The 21,150-nt window shown below is 49.6% G+C and overlaps 2 protein-coding genes across 2 annotated transcripts; both read left to right on the top strand.

The window, feature by feature from the left end:
- The first annotated feature begins 12,402 nt into the window (after nt 1-12,402).
- LOC120651665 (formin-like protein 16) lies at nt 12,403-14,686 on the top strand. Its single transcript, XM_039929236.1, has one exon. It carries the CDS (start codon nt 12,945-12,947, stop codon nt 14,475-14,477), a length of 1,533 nt encoding a protein of 510 aa, XP_039785170.1. The 5' UTR covers nt 12,403-12,944; the 3' UTR covers nt 14,478-14,686.
- Nucleotides 14,687-16,832: 2,146 nt separating this feature from the next.
- Nucleotides 16,833-20,945, top strand: LOC120651666 (phosphatidylglycerophosphate phosphatase PTPMT2-like). Its single transcript, XM_039929237.1, has 6 exons — nt 16,833-17,386; nt 17,759-17,881; nt 18,602-18,695; nt 19,428-19,510; nt 19,601-19,690; nt 20,355-20,945. The coding sequence occupies exons 1-6, from the start codon at nt 17,129-17,131 to the stop codon at nt 20,751-20,753; spliced, it is 1,047 nt and encodes a 348-aa protein (XP_039785171.1). The 5' UTR covers nt 16,833-17,128; the 3' UTR covers nt 20,754-20,945.
- Nucleotides 20,946-21,150: the final 205 nt, after the last annotated feature.

Here is a 21,150-nt window from a genome sequence, read left to right as displayed (position 1 = left end):
TTAACGAACATCTTCCCTCCTTATCTGTCACTTACGCGTGTGAATCTCGGGACGAGATTCCTTTAAGGGGGGAAGGCTGAAACACCCCGGTGTTAATTTTGACGCTAACTTTGTGCTTAATTGCTAATCGAGGCTAATCATCATCTTTAGTGCTAATCGAGTTTGCATAGTAACTTTCGACTTAGCGATGTTCGATCTCGTTTTTCTCCTTGATCCGAGTTCCAAATCAACTTTCGCCCGAAACGAAAGTCGTAGATCCTTAAATCCTCTACAACTTTTATTTTGGCCAAATTTCAAGTTGTTATATGAAATTTGGAGTTATATTTGGTCAAAATAAAGTCAAATTCATTGAACCGGGGCACTGTTACACACTGTTCTCGGTACTGTGACGCCCATACCGGCGTCGGCGTTTGGACGCCGGCGAGCCTCCACGCATCGAGCATCCGGCGAACCTCGCCGTCCGCGCGCCGCTCTTCTCCTCGCTAGGCCGAGAAGCTTCCGGTTCAATCCATTCCGTTCCCCTTCCTCGCACCGCAGCAGAGCCGTGCAACCCTAGCACCGCCGCTCGCCGCGCCGGCGTTCGCGCCGACCATCCATCATCACCGTGCCCCGATTCCTCGCGCCAGAGTCTCCCTCACCTCACCCCGCACCTCTGCAGCACCTTCCCGACCTCGATTGGGCCGTCACCGGGCTGAAATCGAGCTGCCACCGCCGCCGCCATCGCCGTCCATCGCAGGAGCTTCGCCTCTCCGTCGAGCCCCCTCTTCCGGACCTCCTCCGCTCAAAATCGAGCCATGGTGAGCTCGGCCGCACCCTACCCATCCTCCCCGACCCTCTCCCCACGCGAATCCGCGGCTATCGCCACCGATTGGCCGCCGCGCCGCCGCGAACGCGCTGCTCGCCACGCGCGCCCGCCGCGGGGCAGCTCTGCTCCAGCCCGCGGACCAACACCGCGCGCCCCGAGGCCGCTTGGCCTCCCTGTAGTTCGCGCCGACCCGTCCGCCGCCGGCCTACCCCGCCGCCGGCTGTCAGCCCCCCTTTTATCTTTTTGTTTTTCAATTTTAATTCTATATTTCGGCTGATAGTTCTAAATTGCATAATAAATCATAGGAAATTCCTAAAAATGCAAAATCAATTTTGTTAGGTTTCTAAAACTGAGATCTTTAGAAGAAAAATACTTGTGCTTGTGAAATGTCACTTTTGCCCTGTTGAAAATTCAGTTTGCATTTAAGGTAGTTTAATTTGTACCACTGGTTCTGTTGCTCTAAAAATTCTAAAAAATTTGCAGTGGCTTACTCCTTGCATGTATAATCCGCTATAAAAATGTCATGTGCTAGTGTTGTGTACTTTTGTGTAGATCTGTTTATGTTTCGTTTACCTTGCTAGGGTTGTTTTAATACTTTGTTAGCAGCAATAAATGTTGGAAAATTTTGGGTGCCATGCTTTACTGCTTTCACGTTGAGCTGGTTAATTTTGTTGCTAGATCATGTATGCAAGTTAGGGTTTTGCTTATAATTTTGCCCCTAGCTTTACTCTTTTCTTTATATAAGTGTTGTTAGTTTTCGTTTCATGCATGTGGAACCTCATCAAAGCTAGTTTCTGTCTCACTCCGTGCTACCCTAAGCAAGTTTAATAGTGTTGTTTTGAAGGAAACACTTCAGGCTAAAACGAGTTAAATTTCGGAACCGCACCTAAGCACTCAAATCGTTAGTTGTTACTTTCTTTGTAGTGATTACTCAGTCGATGCATGTCAGCTCTGTCGGTTCTTTCAATTGCTTTGTATTGAAATGTGTCGCATCATGAGCATCCATGCATTGCTGTGGTTCTGACTTTAGCATGGCATCCTTTCATACTTGTAGACACTGCGAGCGAAGCCGTCTACGAGTTGGTTGCTGATACGATCTCGGAGCCGCAAGCAGGGGAACCGCAAGCCGAAGCAGCAGCCGAGCCAGAAGATGGTGTAACGGTGGACGCACCCAGAAGATGGATGGATGGACCCGATGTGCATTACCCAAAGGAAAATGTCCGCCAAGCGAATATCACCTAACCAACACTAACTAATTCAGTGTTAATCCAGGCAAGCCCCGGAGCATAACCCCTAATTTGAGTATTCAATGTTTATTTATTTATTTTGTGCATTTACGTTTTAGGAGTTGTATGGAACCCTAGTATGCATGTTTCTCCTTAGGTACCTATGAGTTTATACTAGTATACAGGTGTCGTTAGTATTGCCATGCTTAACTAGGATCCGGTAGAAGTCGAGTGATTGCTGTCACTCGCGAGCTATAGGTTTTTGTTGCTTATGGAAAAGTGATTTGAGAATGAATTTGTGAGGAAAGAAAAATGGAGACCGGGCGGAGAGGAATTGGATTATGGATATGGAATGTTTGGAAAGTGGACCTCCGCCTGTGTCGATTGAGGACCGTACCGTTGTTGGCAGTGCTGACTGAGTTTGAACAGTACTAACCACATGCCGGAAGTAGGAGGTAGTCGAAACCGGTAAGCTAATTACCTAATTTGCAACGATACTTTGAATCGCGACCTGCTACTCTGGGAGTGGAATGATGGCGGGTGTTGGAGTGTATGTCGCCTCCTAGTTCTCTGGGAGTTCGCTGTGAGGGACCCTTCACCTGGGTTTTGGCAGGCGTGATTCAGACGTCGGGGTAATGATGGGAACGGTTGACATATGTGGTCCGGCGTGGCTGCACGTGTCGTGTGAGTTAGGTCCACCTTGCAAGGTTAAATCGGATCGATTCGCCGTCTCTCTCGGTTAAGAGAACCTTGGTCACTTTGTCACATCGTAGTAAAGGATGAAATGCAAATGAGTTGAAGACGTTTGAATGGTTTAAATAGAGGTTTAATGTGATCAACCATGCTTGCTTAGATGTCAGGCAAATTTAGTTGGTACTTGATAAACTTAAATTGAGCTAAAATATTGAAAGTAAGGATCCAGTATTAGTAGCCTTTCAGCAAAACCAACTCCAGAGCCAAAAAGCTTTGCATGTCTAGATAGTGGGCTAAGTATACCCGTGTCGGGTAAGTCTTGCTGAGTATTAGTATACTCAGGGTTTGTTGTCACCCTGGTTTTCAGGTAACTACTGCTGGATGTGACGTCCTCACGTCATCGTAGTAATCGTTGTTTTTCTAAACTAAGCTTCTATTTAATTTCCGCTGCATTTTGAACTCTGATATTTTGCGTAATCTTGTTTGTAAAACTCCGCATTGTAAATTAAATTTGAGAATTTTTATTTGCTTGTAATCATCTATGCTCGTCTTCGTGCGAGACTTCCAGTGTTTTCGATCCTTAACCCAACAGGCTGCCGGATTACACCGTTTTAAGTGCGTGTTTACTTGATTAACGCTTAAGATGATAGTTAGCACACTTAAGCCAGTTTAATTTGGGCAGTTCTGCCACACAGAGGATGTAGGAGGCGCCATCCGTGTGTTGATCACGCGCGCTCGCGGTTGGGATGCAAACATCCCTTCGATTGCTTCCCAGAAACCAGCAGATGTTGGCAGTGTCGCTACTTGAGCGAGAATTTCCCGGGAAAGCGAGGACAACAGATAGTTGAGTATCTGTTGATCCTTTGCTACCTAGGAAGTGTGGTCGGGGTTGAGCATCTGCGTCTTGTCAGGCTTGGCGATCATCTCTAGTGGAACCTCCATGGCGGAGTTGAGGAAGTGCGCAACCTGCGCACCCTTGAGCGCCGATTGAACCTGCGCCTTCCAGAGTGGATGATTGTTCTGCGCTAGTTTCTCGGTCACGAGATAGCCGAGAGAGGGAATGGCAGCAGATGCGGAGGAGCCTGATGTCGCCATGAATCAAGTTGGCAAGAAACCGAGCTCTGATTACCATGTGAAATTGGGTGGAACGAGATGCCTTCTCAGGCTCTCGGTTTTGTGTTAATATAGCTAGGAAGAGCCCCTAACGTGGCATTACAACTTGTACATTAAGAAGATTACATACTTGGCTTACAAGACAACAATACAACAACCAAAGCTGATCATAAGTAACTGAAACTAACTCAGGATGAGGAGCGTATCTTAACAGGAAGGGGGCAGAGGCATATAGGGAGAAGGAAGCACGCTCAATTTTGCCGCGAAAATGGATTCGCCCCCCTCCCCCGCGCGCATAGGATCCTGGTGGCCGTCGATGACTCGCCTCAGCTGCTACAGCACGCTCGGTGCCGTCGACTTCCATCAGAGCACGTGCCCCCCTATCGACGAAGGAGGCGACGGATCTGCTCTCTCTCTCTCTCTCTCTCTTTCCGCATTAAATCGGCTGAGGGAAGGTGTATTTTGCGGCGTCTGATGCAAGACGACGGCATCGGCTGACCGTTGTACATGCTCTAAGTTACCTACAATCAAACAACCATAACTTATAAGGCCTCCTCTAGCGGCTATAGTAGGCACCGGCGACGTCGCTGGGCGGCACAGTAAAAGCAGAGCCTCGGGTTGCGTGCCTATAAGGGGGAGAGGCTTGTCGTTGGGCGAGGAGTGCGTCGCTAGCGAGAGGTGTGCATCACTGTTTATTGATTAGAAAAATAATTTAGCCGGCGATACCGTCGACCGACCAATGGAGGAAACCTAAGTCAATGATTTTTAGTCAACTGACGTAATAAGTCACCTAATTTATAAAAACCAAACAGGGCCTAATCCAGGGCTCAATGCATAGGTAGCCACCTCCTAAAAATGTTCCATGCTCGTTGGGCGAGTAATCGCCGGTGTATGCGATGGCGAGGCGATGGCCGCGGCGGCGATCCGACGGTGGACAGGAAGGAGGCGGCGGTGGACCTGGCGAACTTTTGTTTTCTTTTTCCCGACCGTCTGTGGTGGTCGGTCCTCTATAACAGCCCATAGGAGTTTCGACCCAACCAGGCGTAAAGGCCTCCGTGGTCCCAGTCGCAGAAAATCAAATCGTGCAGTGAGTGAGTTCTGTCTGACCATGATAACGCATAAATAAAATCCAAAGAAAATGATAAGCCTACTCACTCCGTCCCAAAATACTAGTCATCCTGGGATTCAAAATTTGTTCAAAAAAACAAATCACCATACTCTATTTAGAAAGTGTATATGCATGCAAAAATCAATTAGTGCCAAATATGGATAATATGTAGGGGCAAACATGATCATTTTACATTCTTGTTAATTTGTCTTAGAATTCCTAGGATGACTAGTATTTTGAGAGGGAGGGAGTATTTTGCTAGGATATATGTTCCCACGTTTCAAAAAAAAAGTACTCAATATATGTTTTCATTAGATGTGCCGTGTAGTGGCAAACTGGACCTTCGGACATCAAAATAAAAATCAGTAATGTCGAGAACAAGGTTGCTTCTCCGTTGCCCTTCAGAAAGAGTCATGGGGGTGCGTGGGTGGGTGAATCTGACCCGTCCCATCAGCTGATGCGCAGTAGCGCCGACTGAAACTTTCCATTTTCTGCCTCCTGTGATTTATCCCACCATCAGATCGCTCGCGTTGATCGGACGCCATCTACTCCGGCAATGGCAACCATACCGCCGTCCCCCGGCCAATGGCCCCGCGTAAGAACTAGGCAAACTGAACTCCTGCCGTGCTCTCCCCTTGGAATCGCACTGAACTAGTAGTAGCCTAGCATTTCTTTTCAGCAAGAAGATTACTTACTACTCTTAATGCACGAACCTGTGCTCGTGACAACACGGACTGATTCTCTGCTTGTGCTTCTTTTCCATGCTTAAGAGACTAATCCCCAAGCCCCCAAGCTGTTTGTTTAAGCCGCTGGGATAAGCTTATGCCGGCTCTAATCGTGCCCGTTTGCTTTAGCTTTTGGCAGTTTAGTGAGCTGCTGCATGCTTCATCATTAATCTAACGAAAGGAACTTAGCTGCGTGCTCACGCTTTAGGTTCAGGATTCGCTGACCGGCGTCGGACGTGGCGCACATCTGATTCCGATGCGATAAGAGGCCCAAAAGTTCGCAGCCTTGATTAAAAAACCCCCCGGGCCACTAGAAACTTTGAGCAGCGAGGGATTTGTTTAGAGAGCCGAAGAATCTCGGTGTGTTTCCGGAGCTCAGTAGTAGGGCGACGACGCTCTGCTGACAGAACTGAATCCAATTCACGGATGGATAAAAAGGAGTCGTCGCACTTGTTCAACGACGACAGGTCACAGGTGCATGAACTGCAAGGTGAGAAGCGAGCAAACTAGAATCTCGGTTCTCCTGTAAACACACGCTAAAATCTCGTTGAACCCGTCAAGGTTTGGCCAAACGAGCAATCGAGCATGACACTTGGGTTCAGACTTCAGACCAGGTGAAAGGAGGAGACCGACCCCGGCAAAAGGAGAGCATGGGCGGCATCCCATTCCCCGTGCTCGCCTCGGCGAGACCAACGGGGGAGCAAAAGTGAGGCGTGGGGGCGAGGACCCGGGGGTTTTCTCTTTCAGTCTTTCTGATATAGATGGCCAAATGGGCGGCACAGCACGACCCGGCCCAGGCACGCCTAGGCACGGCACGCCTAGGCACGGCACGACTAGGCATGGCACGCCTGGGCACGAAAAGACTTTCGTGCGCGTGGCGTGCCGCCCAGCGTGCTGGACTTGAGACCCAGGCACGGCACTAAACTCTTTCGTGCCGTGCCGTGCCGCCCGCCGTGCTCGTGCCGCCCAAGTGCCCAGGCACGAGGCTAAGCACTAAAATTCCAGCATGGCTCATTCAACAGATCGATTCATCTTGAGTAACAAAAAATGACAAAAATCAATAAAATATCAAGGATAAGCTGTTTTGTGCAATGACTGCATCATTAAAAACCTATCTAGGTAAAAACTCACGTCTCGTGAAAAAACCCTAGATAGGAAAAAAGAGTACAGCCTAGCTCATTAAGTTCAAGTTCCAGTGTTAAGTTAACCTCATAGTCATACAGTGTAAATAAACTATCCTATTACACAGCAGCTTGTGCTGGAGTTTCATCAAGATACTGATCTTCATAAGCTGCCTCCAGGTCTCCATCCTCCACCATGTGCTGAGCTCTTTCATCTGCAGCCTCCCAGTCTTTGATGTATGTGAGCATTTCTACCATCTCTGGCTTCAACTGACGCTTCCTCTCCTCTATGATCCTGCCAGTTAGACTAAAGGTAGATTCTGAAGAGATGGTAGAAACAGGCACAATTAAAACATCCTTAGCTAAGATAGAAAGTACTGGATAAGACTGTTTGTGCTCATGCCACCAGGTCAAGATGTTGAAATCATCATCAAACTGGTTGACAGTGTCACTATCTAGGTAGGCAGTAAGTTCAGAAGAAATACCATATGCACCACCGGTGCTTGCTGCTTGCAGCAAAGCACTTGCAGATGTCCTTCTACTAAGAGGAACAATAAAAGAGCCACCAGCACCAACACTGCCAAGACCAGACCCAGGAGAAGTAGTAGAAGTAGAACCATCACCAAAGATATTACCCCATTGAGCTTTTTTCTTACCAGTAGAAGGTTTATGTGTAGGCCTTGCCAATCTAATAGAACCAAACTTGCTTTCATACTTGCCAAACATGTCAGACAGAGCAGCTCTCACAGAGGTAAAATAAGCAGAATAGTCAGTACTAGTTAAACTAGAGAGCAGCCTGAAAGCATTGCTAAAACCTTTTATTTTAACTCTAGGATCCATGATGAATGCAATGGAATAAATCAGAGGTATGTCATTCCAGTACTTAAAGTATTTAGATTTCATAGGAATTACCACCTCTCTAAGCATTCTGTCATTTTCATAATTTTTTAAGTTGTCCAGCAATTTCAATGAGATTATGCAATAGAGAAAAGTCTGTTTGACCCCCCTGAAGTTATGTGCGAGTTTAAAAAAAACCCCTCAACTCAAAAACCAGAAATGGATGGTCCCCGAACTTTCGAAACCGGGCAAATAACCCCCCTGAACTTTCAATACCGGCCAAATTAACCCCCTGGACTAGGTCAAAGCTATTTCGGTGGTGGTTTTGCTGATGTGTCAATGGGGTCCACATGTCGGAGCCACCTCATTGAACATGTGGCAGTGGACCCCACTAGTCAGAACTTATCCCCTCCCTTTCTCCTCTCCATCCCTCCCCTGCGCCGTGCCCGGCGCCGGCCCCTGAGCCGTGCCCGCGTCGTGCCTGCCGGCCCCTGCGCCGTTCCCCTACGTCGTGCCCGCCGCCGGCCCTTGCGCCGTGGCCCTACGTCGTGCTCGCCCTCGGCCCCTGTGTCGTGCCCACCGCCAGCGCTTGCTCAGTCCGGAGCTCGGCGCGGGACGGCCGCTCGCCCCTGCCCCCCGGCGGAGCTCGCGGCGCCCGCCCTTGCCCCCCCGGCGCTCGCGCGGGACGGCCACCCGGGGCGGCGATAGAGCTCGGCCCGGCGTGGACGCCCGCGCGGGCCGGCGGCCGAGTTCGGCATGGCTTGCCATGGACGCCCGCGCAGAGCGGCGGCCGAGCTCGCCGTGGACGCCTGCGAGGGGCGCCGTCCCCTTCCTCTACCTCCCTCTTTCTGAGGTCGACGGCGGCGGAGCGTCCGGAGCGGGGCGGCGGAGCTCCAGCTCCCCACCTCGAGCTGGCCAGTGCGCCAGCGCGGCCCTTGCCACCCGTGGCCATGGCGTCGCGGCACGAAGCTCGCCCCCCTCCTCCCTCGTCCTCCCTCTGCTCCCTCTGCCCGCGAGGCCTGCCGCCCCTCCTCCCTCGTCCTCCCTCTACTCCCTCTGCCCGCGAGGCCTGCCGCCCCTCCTGCTACTCGTGGCCACCGCGCGCGCCTCCCCCCCAGGAGCTCGCGGTCGCGGCCGCCCACCCTGGAGTAGGGGCCCCGCCCCTGGCGGCGGGCCTCGCAGCGGTGGATGTGGCCCGTGCGGCGGTGGAGGCCGTGGCGCGCCGGGGACCTCCCCTGCGCCGCCGGAGCTCCGCGTGGTGTGCGGGAGAGAGAGACAGAGACAGAGAGGAGAGGAGAGAGGGAGGACTGTACTGACTTGTGGGGCCCACCCGCCACGTCAGCCCTGGAGTAGGGGCCCCGCCCCCGGCGGCGGGCCTCGCAGCGGTGGATGTGGCCCGTGCGGCGGTGGAGGCCGTGGCGCGCCGGGGACCTCCCCTGCGCCGCCGGAGCTCCGCGTGGTGTGCGGGAGAGAGAGACAGAGACAGAGAGGAGAGGAGAGAGGGAGGACTGTACTGACTTGTGGGGCCCACCCGCCACGTCAGCGCCACATCAGCGAAACCACCGTGAAAACCATCAGGGGGGTTATTTGCCCGGTTTCGAAAGTTCGGGGACCATCCATTTCTGGTTTTTGAGTTGAGGGGGGTTTTTCAAACTCGCGCATAACTTCAGGGGGGTCAAACGAATTTTTCTCTATGCAATATAAGTGGAGCAGTGTGATAGTAAACACCAGATAAGACAACAGTACAATCATAAAATAGTTCAAGGAACTCTAGAATTTTTTCAGCAATATACCAATGTCCATCAGTTAAGAGATAAGGAGTACCTTCTGGGGTACTGGGTTTGGATGAACACACCAAATGTTTGCTTGTGAGGAACAAAATGCTTAAGCATGAGATAGGTGGAGTTCCACCTCACATCCATGTCTAATTGAAATTTCCTAGGGCTCACACCCACAGCAATATAGTAGGACTTATAAGCAGCAATGCGCTGGTTAGAAGAGTTCACAAATGAAATAGCAGTCCTAAATGCTTCCAAGTAAGGTTTAAGCTTTTTCAAGCCAGACTTGACAATCAAATTAATTATATGACATGCACATATCTGATGCAAGTATTCATCACCAATATAACCTCTAATTAAAGGTGTCAATGCTTCCATAGCAGAGGCATTAGCAGAAGCATTATCTAGAGTGATAGAGAACACCTTATTAGCCAAGCCAAAGTCTGAGATCACAGTGTGCACACGCTCAGCAATGTTGTCACCACTGTGACTGACATCAATAAGGTTGAGACCCAACACTCTCTTCTCTAGTTGCGAATCAGAATTAACATAATGACAAACCACACTAAGGTAATCTTCCTTAGCATTACCAGACCATATATCAGAGATAAAACCAACAGAGCTAACAGAATTAGAGCTTAAGTACTTCACAAGATCATCACGGCGTTCACTAAAGTACTTGGCAATATCTCTAGTAGTGTCTGCCTACTAACAGGAGTAAATCTAGGGTTATGAGCAATCTGAATGTACTCTTTAAACTCATTTGTTTCACCAAACCCTAGAGGCAGATCAAGCTTTGCAATCAAACGACACAATTGAGTACGAGCCACATCAGGACTGTACTCCCAGGAAACCACACTACCGTCAGCATCAAAACTAAGGATTGGCTGAGCACCAGACTTCTTTTTCTTACTACGGCAAGTTAGAAGATGCCGACTAAGATGGCCAGTGCCGCTACTGGAAAAGCCGGAAAGGACGGATTTGCAGTGAAGGCACTTGGCTCCATACTTGACGGTCTTACCATTGATCTGCTTGAAGAGCTTCTCGTACTCGTCCCACACCTTGGAGATGCAGGGCCGTCCCCGCTTCTCGCCGGCGTGGCTGACAGAGTCCGGCGCGGCACCGTCAGCTGCACCACCAGCGCCAGCACCAGCACCGGCACCTACATCAGCACCCGCTCCGGCACCACAAACACCAACGGGAGGCGGATGGGGCATGATTACTTCCACATTACCACGCCGACCCAAAAGCTCCTCCCGTTCCTCCTCCATACCGTCCTCGTCGTCCCCCTCCAGGCCCATCATCCGCAACTCATCGTTGATGGTGTGGCCCTCGTCGTCGTCCATGGCCTGGAGGGCAGGCCAGGCCTTCGGCGCGTCACGTCTTCGCGTCGGCCGACAAAACCGAGGGTACCGAGCTGCCGTTTAGGGTCCAAAGACCCCAGATCCAGCCCCCTCAGGTACCCCAACGGCTTTGCATCGGCCGAGCAACTGCGCAGAGAGGTAAAAAAGATCAGAACAGGAGAAAGAAATAAAAAAACTGAAAAAAACACGTTAGGGTTAGGGTTTAGGGACTTACCAGATCTGGAGCACCAAAGACGCCGGCGAGATCGAGGACGGCCGGATCTACGAGATTTATAGAGGGATGACCGGGTTTGGGGACGGATTTGAGTTGAGGAAGCGAGTCGACCGGTGAAGATGCAAAAGTAGGGAGGAAAACAAAGAGAAGAGGGTAGAGTGGACGGCCAACGGCGGCGAGCCGGCGACCAGAGTTGGAGAAGACGGTCAGATCGAGACGAAGACGGGAGGGGAGCGGAGCTGTAGACAGTGTAGAGGGTCCAGGTTCGATCTAGGGTTAGGGTTAGGAAAGGCCGCGAGGGGAGCAGAGAGGGGTCGGGGGCGGGGCGAGCGAATGGAGGGCGGGGGGCGGCCGGGGGCAGCGGCCGGCGCCCCTTACATACCCGCTCCGCTGGGCTGGGCCGGCAACAGGCCTCCAACGGCTCTTTTGCTGGCCTGGCCTGGGGAGCGGGCCGTGGGCTGTGCCTGGGCCGCCGTGCCGCCCATCGGGCCGATCGGTCCGGCTTTTTCGGGCCGTGCTTGAATGTGTCCATAGGTCGGGATTGAGGCCCAGGCACAGCCCGGCTATCGTGCCCGTGCCGGCCCGAGCCCAATAATATTCGGGCCCGTGCCGTGCTCGGGTCGGGCTAATATGGGCCGGGCTTCGGGGCCCCATGGGTATCGGGCCAAATGGCCATCTATACTTTCTGACCGGCGGCATCCATCCATCCATACGCGCGATCGCCCCACGTGGCGCGACATGAGCGAGAGAAACAGAGAGCTCTGTAGCTAGCGTGCGCGAGCCAAAAGCAGCCGGGGGAAATCCCGAATCCACATCGCGCGCCGTCTCGTGCATGTGCGTGCGACCGCTCCGATCTGGAGCCGCGTCCTCCTCGCGTGGTGCATATCCGCCGCTCAGTTTTACAGTTTACTGATGGTGTGATCGCTACTACGAGAGCAGTGGCCGGCACCATTATCCCTTAAGCTAGGCATCTTACTCTGACTTGCCAGATTGTTGGCAGCTCCAACTTGTCATGATGGCCTATATGAGCATGAGTTGTACACTTGTCCTGTTTTTTTTTTTTTTTTTTGCAATGCACGAGCTGGTAAAATTGTAGAGGGATAGTTACTTAGTTTGCATCAGCTAGGGATTTTTTTTAAAAAAACATAATCCGAAAACCAGGCCTCAGCTCGTGGTTGGAGGGGAAGGGAATGGTTTCAGCGAACTCTGCCACTGGGTCTCTGATCCGTCCTGGTCTGCTTTTGAGTTGCGCAAGCCCGTCGTCAGAGATTCATCATCAGCAATTCAGCATCCAGCAGGATGACACATGGGATGTGGGTGGTACCACCCGCCCACTGGATCATTTACCATCTACCACAGCCACTTCTTCGTTCGCGTAACATCCACGAACAACTTTGAATGGGAGCAAGATGCTCTTGGTGGCATGGCATCGGAATTCAGAAGACGACGACAGCCGCTTGGCCATCACGCTAGAAATCCACGCATGCGGCATGCAGCTCCTCCGAGTCCTACCTCGGAGGGTCTATATCTATCCCCCCTTTCTGCCCGCCTTCAAATTCCTCCCTTCCCCGCTAAGCGATTCTCCTCCCTCCTCCTCCGTCTCAAACCGCCACCGGAACAAGCAAGAAAGATACCACGACCACCTCGATCGATCGCCGGGCTCGATCCACACTGTGACAAGGGCATAAGTGCGCAGCGTCAGAGAGAGAGAGAGAGAGAGAGAGAGAGAGAGAGAGAGAGAGAGAGAGAGAGAATTGGATACATCGCTGATAAAGCTAAGCTCAACTTTATTTGGCGCGAGGGAGCAGAGCATCGACCGCCGCGACGGCGAGCAGGGGGCGAGTAAAGCGAAGCGATCGCGGCGGCAAAGAGAAAAGCTTAAAAAGAGCTGGTCGTCACGTTGGGCGCCTCTCTCTCCTTCGGTCCTTCCCCACCTTTTTTTCCCTCTTGAGATCGACCGATGGCAGCGCAGCAGCAGGCCGCCACCGCCGCCTCGGTGGTGCAGAGCCTCCCGTTCAGGGCGGCATTGCTCGCGCTCTGCGTCGCGCTGCTGCCGCTCCTCCCCGCGGCGCCCGAGGCCGGGGCGGGTGGAGCCGGCCAGGCGTTCCTCGCCAAGGCGTGCGAGCTGCTGCACCTGCTGTTCGTCGGGATCGCCGTCTCGTATGGCCTCTTCAGCCGCAAGAACAGCGCTGACGATGGGCGCGCCGGGGCCGCCGCCGCCGCCGCCGCCGCCGCGGGGCCGCCGGAGCCGGCCAGGGCGGACGCGCGGTACGCGTGGCGGATGTTCAGGGACTCGATCGCGCCGTTCGACGACGAGGAGGACGAAGAGGTGCTGCCGGACAGTCCACCCGGCGGCGCCGGCAGAGAGAAGATGAGGTCGTGGAGCGCGCTGCACCGGCCCGAGGACCCCGTGGTCGTCGTGTCCAGCAGCGGCGGCGGGCGGAACGGGCGCGCCGCGGACGCGCAGGCGCCGCTATCGCTGCCCGTCCGGGTGCTGAAGCCGCAGTCGGCGCAGGACGCCAGCGCGGGCGGTGGCGAGACGCCGCGCGCGCGGCCGCGTCGGAGCTCTCATCAGGACCCCGCGACAGGCGGCGCCCGCGACGAGACCGTGCTACCTTCGCCGATCCCGTGGCGGTCGCGGTCCGGGAGGCTCGACGGCGCCGGGCGGCCCGCGTCGCCAAGCCCCTCGCCGTCTCCCAAGAGGCTCTCCCCGGCGTCGTCCGTGGCTAGAGAAACGCTGGCCAAGGCCAGCGAGGAGGAGTACTACGCCAAGCGGAGGAGCCCGTACAGGTCTTCGTCCATCTCCTCGCCACCGCCGGCGCCACCTCCGCCTCCGCCCCCGTTCCTCGTCCACGGTTACCACCCGGCGTCAGAACGCCGGGCGGCGGTGGGGAAAAGCTTCAAGGAGGAGTTGCAGCACCACAGCATGAGAGGCCGAGGGGAAGACCATTATTCGCCCCACACGGGAATCTTCAGCACCTCTGCTTACAGCAGCAGCAGCAACTCCTCGACGGCAAAGCCAAGAAACTCTTTCGACGGCGGCGGCAACTCGCCGCCGGCTGCAGTTGGTAAGTCGGTGAGAACGATCAGGGCGAGGGAGCCCGCAGCCTTCCAAGGCCAAAGCCAGGAGCTGCCTGACGACGCCGGCGATGGCCGTGACGCAGTGGGCGTGCGTGGATTGGAGGAGTCGTATGGTTACAGAGCCTACCAGTCCATTCCCAGGTTCCAGTACGAGAGGTCAGTGAGCGATCCCATCTTGGGCGGGGTGGCCGTCTCCTCGGACGACACCGAGAGCAGCGACGACGACGATGTCGGCGCGGGCTCGACGAGGACCAACTCGCCGAGGGAGTCGACGCCAGAAGTGGACGAGAACGAGGTGGACAAGAAGGCGGAGGAATTCATCGCCAGGTTCAGGGAGCAGATCAGGCGGCAGAGAATCGAGTCCATAAAGAAGTCCGCGGGGCCGCGGGGCGTCAAGCACCACGCCAAGTAGATCGCCGGCCGACGATGGTCGCGTCTGTTTTCGTTTTAGTTACGTAGCTGGATCATCCAGACTTCATCGGAGATAAAAGGATGCCGCATATGATAGTTTGCCTGGAACCACTTGTAAACAACATTCATGTAGGTGATGAATGGAGGTGTTGTTCATGCAAGCCATGATCGTATTTTTTGGCCAAGAGATGGATCGGTTTCTGCAACCAATCTCTTGGTGGCTGGCTGATCAGGCATTTGTTTTGCCTCAAAAGCGACCACGAGCTTATCGTCTTATTTTGCTGCTGATCTGGTAGTAACAATAAATATACCATCTCAGTAGCTGGTGAACTAGCTGCCACCCCATGCGCTTTCACAGGCTAGCTTACGAGTTGCGATAATACTAGATGTCATTCTTTTCGGTACATCAATCAACTTTTATCAACACAAACTCAAATATATAATAAATCATTTTTATTAGATTCAATTAGTACATTGTTTATAATTCAGCTATTCAAATGCTGATAGTTTTATGGGGGCGAAACTAGCAAGGTGGTCCGTGCAAATAGCACAGCTGGCTAGTTTTTTTATTCCGGTATTAAAAAAACAAAGTAAATGGATGCGTAGATTTTGGTTCTCTATTGTAATTTATCGTATCCTAATGGCGTGGTGTCGACCAAGAATTATCCTTTATGTTTGACACATACATTTATTAGCTAACTTTGTTCAAATTTATGTACAAATTAAATACTAATTATATTAATTTTAAATCAAGATTTATCTATTTATTCATCATATTTAGCATGAAACGTTTGTGAATTTGTATTTCTTTTTAACTCAAATTTAGTTATTTTGTAATTTGTATTTGACCTATGCTATTTATTTAACAATTTCCTTCCTAACTTTCTCCTTAATTGTTGTACAATCAATTACTATTTTTTTGATTTTTAATTCATGATTTATTATTTATTAGTCATAGTTGATATGGACTCATTGGTCAACTTCTAATTTTTTTATGCTTTTAGTTTCAAATTTAGTATTCACTAATAGTAAATTATTTTTGTTTCAAATTTTGTTTCTCATGCTGCAGTAGTCGTGAACTCAATGCAGCTCTTTAGTTTGGAACCCATGCATAACTTTGGGGGGAAGAAATATTCCTCCCAGAAATGTTTGCTTTTGTAGATGGAAGAATTTTCTTTTGGAGGTTGATCATGGTATAACCTAAAATAAAAGTATTCCATGGATTTCCACATGTATTTACTTGTGAGTTCAAGTTAGCTCTCATTAAATATATGTGTTGTTTTAATTATTGGAACACAATAAGATCCAATATGGATACTTTTTATATACATTTTTGAATTCTTGAAAAAATCAACAAATGTAATATGCACTATTTCAACATTTTAATTTTACTACCTTAACGTTTTGATGAATTATTTCGACATTTCAAATATATAATTCTAACATCTCATATCAAATTCTGAATTTATTATTCCAAAATTTGGGTGCACTATTTCAAGATCAAGATTTGAACTTATGTGTTGTTTTAACAGTTTCTTAAGAAAACGTTGACATTTCATATCAAATTATTAGATTTTAGCTCTGGGGTCTGCAGCCAGTAGTTTTCAAAACGGATTGCAGCTCGTTGATCCCAAGAGGAACGATACAGTTGTGTGCTTCCGGTGAGGCACTGACTCTTCCTTCCAAACATATGCAATTGTTTTCGCCGAATAGCGTCAGTTGCAAGCGTCCAATCTTCTAAACCTGGCCGTGGTAGACGATTTCCTCCGACTTGGCGCGATGGCGCCGGATTGGATGGGAGGCTGGGAGCTGATAACCCCGGAGGCCCGGAACCAGCAGCGTGCCTCTGCCTCGGCCGCCCCCCTTGGAGTCGGCGCCCAGATAGGCACTGCCATCGGCCGACGCCGCCATCTTCATCGGGCAATGGGTGTTCCGCCAAGTCCGGGAGCGATTCTTCCCCGGCAACGCGCCACCGCCTAGGCTTCCTCTTCAGCACCTTGCACCCCCGCCTCACTTTCTACAGGCTCCTCTTCAGCAACTTGCACCATATCCTCAGTTTCTACCACATCAGCTTCCTCTTCAGCAACTTGTACTCCCGGCTTCGGCCGCCTCCATCGCCGCCGCTGAACGTGCTGCAGTGGCTCCTGCAGCACACGGCGGCGGCGGCGGCAGCGACCGCGGGTCATCGCTAATTTCCTCTTGGGCTCATGTCCGAGATTTGGCTTTTATTTTTTCTCTCTTCTCAGTATGGCCCACATATCAGTATTGGATGGACGAGGCACAAGGAGGCCCACCTGTCAGTGTTCTGGTGGCACGTCGCCGAGTCATATGGTGACGTGCGGGTTGCTGCTTGGCTCGGGCAGTTTCGACTTTCGACTTCTTCCAGAGTTCAGAGAGGCGAGGTGGGAAGGGTGGGGGAGGAGGCGTGAGAGCGAGGAAAGTGGGGGATGGAGAGGCTTCCGATCTCGATTACCCCGGTTGCCGAATCGAGAATCTAATTCGGTTCCACCCAACGCCTCAGATCGGATTCGAACCCCCCCAAATCGGCCCACCCGCTTTCCCCAAATCGATCGTCTTTGGGGATTTTGTCTTTTTGGGCGATTTTTTGGGGGCACCGATCGGATCGGACTGAGTTGAGTTGATCGGGGAGCGATGCGAATCGAGGAGCTTCCGGGCGATTCCGGAGGAGGAGGAGGTGGGGGAGATGGCGGGGAGGAGCTTCCGCAGCTGCGTCCCGGGGATTGCGGCGCCGCGGTGGGGGAGGGTGGGGTGGTGATGCGGGTGGCCGTCGACGCGAAGCGCGCGGCAGTGGGCGTCGGCGCGCGGATGCTGTTCTACCCGACGCTCTGCTACAACGTCGTGAGGAATCGGCTCGAGTCGCACTTCCACTGGTGGGATCAGGTCGACGAGGTGGGGAATTTTTCCTCTCCTTTTTGATCGATTTTGTTCTGGCTGCTTTGCTGATCCGGTAGCTTTGTCCGATCTATTTGGTTGCTGTGGGATTTTGAGTTTGCGTCGGCAATTCGGCATCGGGCTTTCTACTGGAATGTTGCTTGCTTCTCCTATGGTAAGGTGTGGCAGTTTGCAGTCATGGTGTTTGGACTTAGGTTTTGTTTTTCTGCTTCCTGGCTTGTGGATTTTCTTCTGACTCTGGATTTCGTTTTGTGTTTGTTGATAAGTTCTGAAAACACAAAAAACTCTGCTGCCTTTTCCTGTTTCAGTTCACTCAGAATTTCTGCAGGTTCTCCTCTAACTGCCTTTAATCTTTTTTGGTTGGATCAGCATGTTCTGCTAGGTGCTGTTCCATTCCCTAGCGATGTTCTCCGTCTAAAGGAGCTTGGAGTTTGTGGTGTGGTAACACTGAATGAATCATATGAGAGGCTTGTTCCTAGATCGTTATACGAGGTTAGTATATTACAACTGACTGATCGAGTGCATCCAATTATACTGTTCTGCAGCCATTTTTTTTTTGTGATATATTGGTGGTTTGGTGGATTGTGATCTGATGATACGATGTAGTCGTAATAAACCAAATAGTTGTCTGATTAATTAGGGCATGCTTCTTTAGTTTAACGTTGAGAACTTTTAATCTGATTTTCCTACAACAATATTGTGTTGAATGTATGCAAACCATCAAGTGCAGCTTTGTTGGTTTATTCCTCTCATCAGATCCTGTGTATGATCAATTCTTGAAGCGTTCATGAGGGATGCTGTTTCTGTCTGATTGAATGATGAATTGAGATTGTTTGGTAGACTGGTCTTTGAAAGTCAACTATGGTGGTAATTGAGGTGAACTGTGGAGCTGGTACTGATAGCTGGGAATTAAAATTTCCCAATGTAGTGCAGTGGTTATGAGAACAATAACGCCGATGCAGCAACATTGTTAATTTTTATTAACAATCTGTTGTATTGTTCTCCTTATTACCATTTGGACTACTGTACTCATTTACATGTTAACTGTGCTTGCTGTGAATTTAGATGTTGTATAGGACGGTGATAATTTACCAATTGCCATGATATGCTGATGCTTGAACCAATTCATGTTACTATGCTAGTTACTTTTTTTTTGTCTGTTGTGATCTCTTTCCGGAAGCAACAAGTAACGGATAATGTGTGTGATTTTAGGCTCACGGAATCGAAAACCTGGTGCTACCGACAAGGGATTATCTTTATGCACCTTCTTTTGTCAACCTTTGTGAAGCTGCTGATTTCATCCACAGTAAGAATCTTCAAAAAGAAATATATCTCCTGATGTTACATTTTGTCAAGGTTACAGTTTTATGCTGGAATGTTGAACTGAGCTCAACACTTGTGATATGACAATTCAAACTCCTTTTTAGTGTGCTCTGAAGAATAAAGTACTCCATTCTTTTCTATATGATGTTTTAGGAGCAGTTGTTCTTTCTTATTTGGTATGATATGATATTATAGGACTTAAAAGACATGGTTTAATCTTCCTGGATTTCCTTATTTAGTGTATGGTATGATAGATGTGCATGCTAATTAAAGATTTAGGAGACAAACGAATTTGATGAGGTAGTAACATGCACGTTTAATATCAGCATGTGCAAATCTTCTAATTTTCTTTCTTATTTTCAAACATGAAGGAACTGAGAATGTCTATGTTTTACAAACTGCATTGTTTTGTATACCAATTTATGTCAGAAGAAGCATATGCTAATGATGCTCTACGTGAAACATGGCTAGATAATAATATGATACACTCTGTTTTTTCTTTACCTGCATTCAGTTACTTGTTGAGTGCCCTCTCCTTGTTTTCTCCTGGAATTTTCCTCTTGAGCATATAATGGGAAACCTATCTATGATTCTAACTGGAAAATGTCATAAGTAAAAGTTCATCACTTTGATTATCTTTTCTCTTACCTTTCATTTAATTTTCTGATTTGGCGCATGGTTTAATGGTTTTGTTTCAAATTTGTAATACTTGAAGGAAATGCTTTATCTGGGAAGTTGACTTACGTCCACTGCAAAGCTGGTCGTGGACGTAGCACTACGGTTGTTATTTGCTACTTGGTATGTCAATTTGCTTTAGCTCTATTGCCATCACTTGATTCTGTAATATGAATAATGTTGTGACTAACTGGCACTGACTACGTTCTCTAGGTGCAATATAAAAATATGACTCCTGCAGAAGCTTATGAACATGTCCGCTTGCGTCGGCCTAGGGTGTTATTAGCTTCTGCACAGTGGCAAGTAAGTTTCACATTTTTTTTCTCTTGCTTGCATACAATCGTGTCAATAGTATATTTTTTCGGATCACTGTTCAAATAGAATAAAAGGATATTATCAATACAAAATTAAAAAGGAGAACCTGTCAGGTATCTGTTGGGCTCATTTTAGTTATGACTTCTCTCAGAAAGCTATATTGTTTGCTAATTTAGGTAATCTTTTAGTTGTTTCTGAGAAATATAGTTGGCAAAAGGGCATCGTATGTTTCAATACTCCATTTTTAATCAATAGTTAGGCCATCTGCCATACTGTCAAGATTCCTTAAGATGTTAGGTGATATTTTAGTAGATGAGAAGGTCCTCGAGGCTTGGTGAACGAAGAGTTCAATAGACAGCATTTGACATAATTATGTGTTCTTGGCACTTTTCTGCTGGAACTGCAAATATCATATCATGACTCATTAATCATTTTTTTCTTTTTTATCTGTTCAACATATGATCCGAAAGCATGTACCTGGATATTTCAAAGGATTACAGCATAAGCAGATATATTAACTGATCCTGAGCAAACATGTGATCACTCAAAACAGAGTGGGTGGTGTTGAATAGGCATTTAATTTGTGCTCTGCTGGTGATGTACCAGTGAATGCCACAACTAATTCTGTGGGATTGCTTCTCTTATTTTATAGGCTGTGCAAGAATTCTACCAACTTAGAGTGAAGAAAACTGGGAAGTCTACTTGCCTCGACAATCCTATCATCAAGTCACCGTTGTTCCTTGCGACTCGCAACCTTGTTGCATTTGATGACAGCGCATTTGTGATGGTCTCAGAATCAGACCTAGAAGGGTATAATGCAGATACGTTGGCACTTAATATGGGCAGTGGATTGTGGGAGATAAGCTTAATATACCGTGTGCAGTTTGCTAGCAAGGCAGCTTTTGCTGGTTTTTCATACCTGTGGCTTCGATGCCGTGCCTGCAAGGAGGCTATACCTGAGAATGTGGGGAGAGAGACCTGCTCTCTTGAGGCAGAGCAGATGACAACTGGGCATCCCTGTCTACTGCAAGGTGTCGTGGTTAACCCTTGATTGTCTGAGTTCTCTTGTGTTTTTGCATTGCTCCTGTACATATTAAAGAGAAGGACGTGCAATGTGGGTCCGTAACTCGTGTCTGCAGCAACCAAAGAGTGAAGTTGCTCGGGTTTGTATATATATCATGTAATAAGTTGACTGCCACGTGTATATTATGTTAAATGAAAGGCGTCTCTACTTGCTGACCAATTGCGTTCCGTCAAGACTGACCAAAGCTGCCATGATCGGTAGTGCTTTCTTCTTTTGTGCTTGAATCGCAAGATACTAGTAATTTGATTTTTTTTTTCGTCGCAAACAAGTCACCATGGATTATCGTTTTCTTTCTTTGAATTTGAATGACCAAACGTGTTCCTTGCTCTATATTTTCCTATTTGGCCTAGCTAGTTATTTATTG

The sequence above is a fragment of the Panicum virgatum genome, chromosome 9K (assembly GCF_016808335.1).
Source record: "Panicum virgatum strain AP13 chromosome 9K, P.virgatum_v5, whole genome shotgun sequence".
NCBI lineage: Eukaryota > Viridiplantae > Streptophyta > Magnoliopsida > Poales > Poaceae > Panicum > Panicum virgatum.
This window is presented reverse-complemented; position numbering and strand designations above follow the sequence as displayed.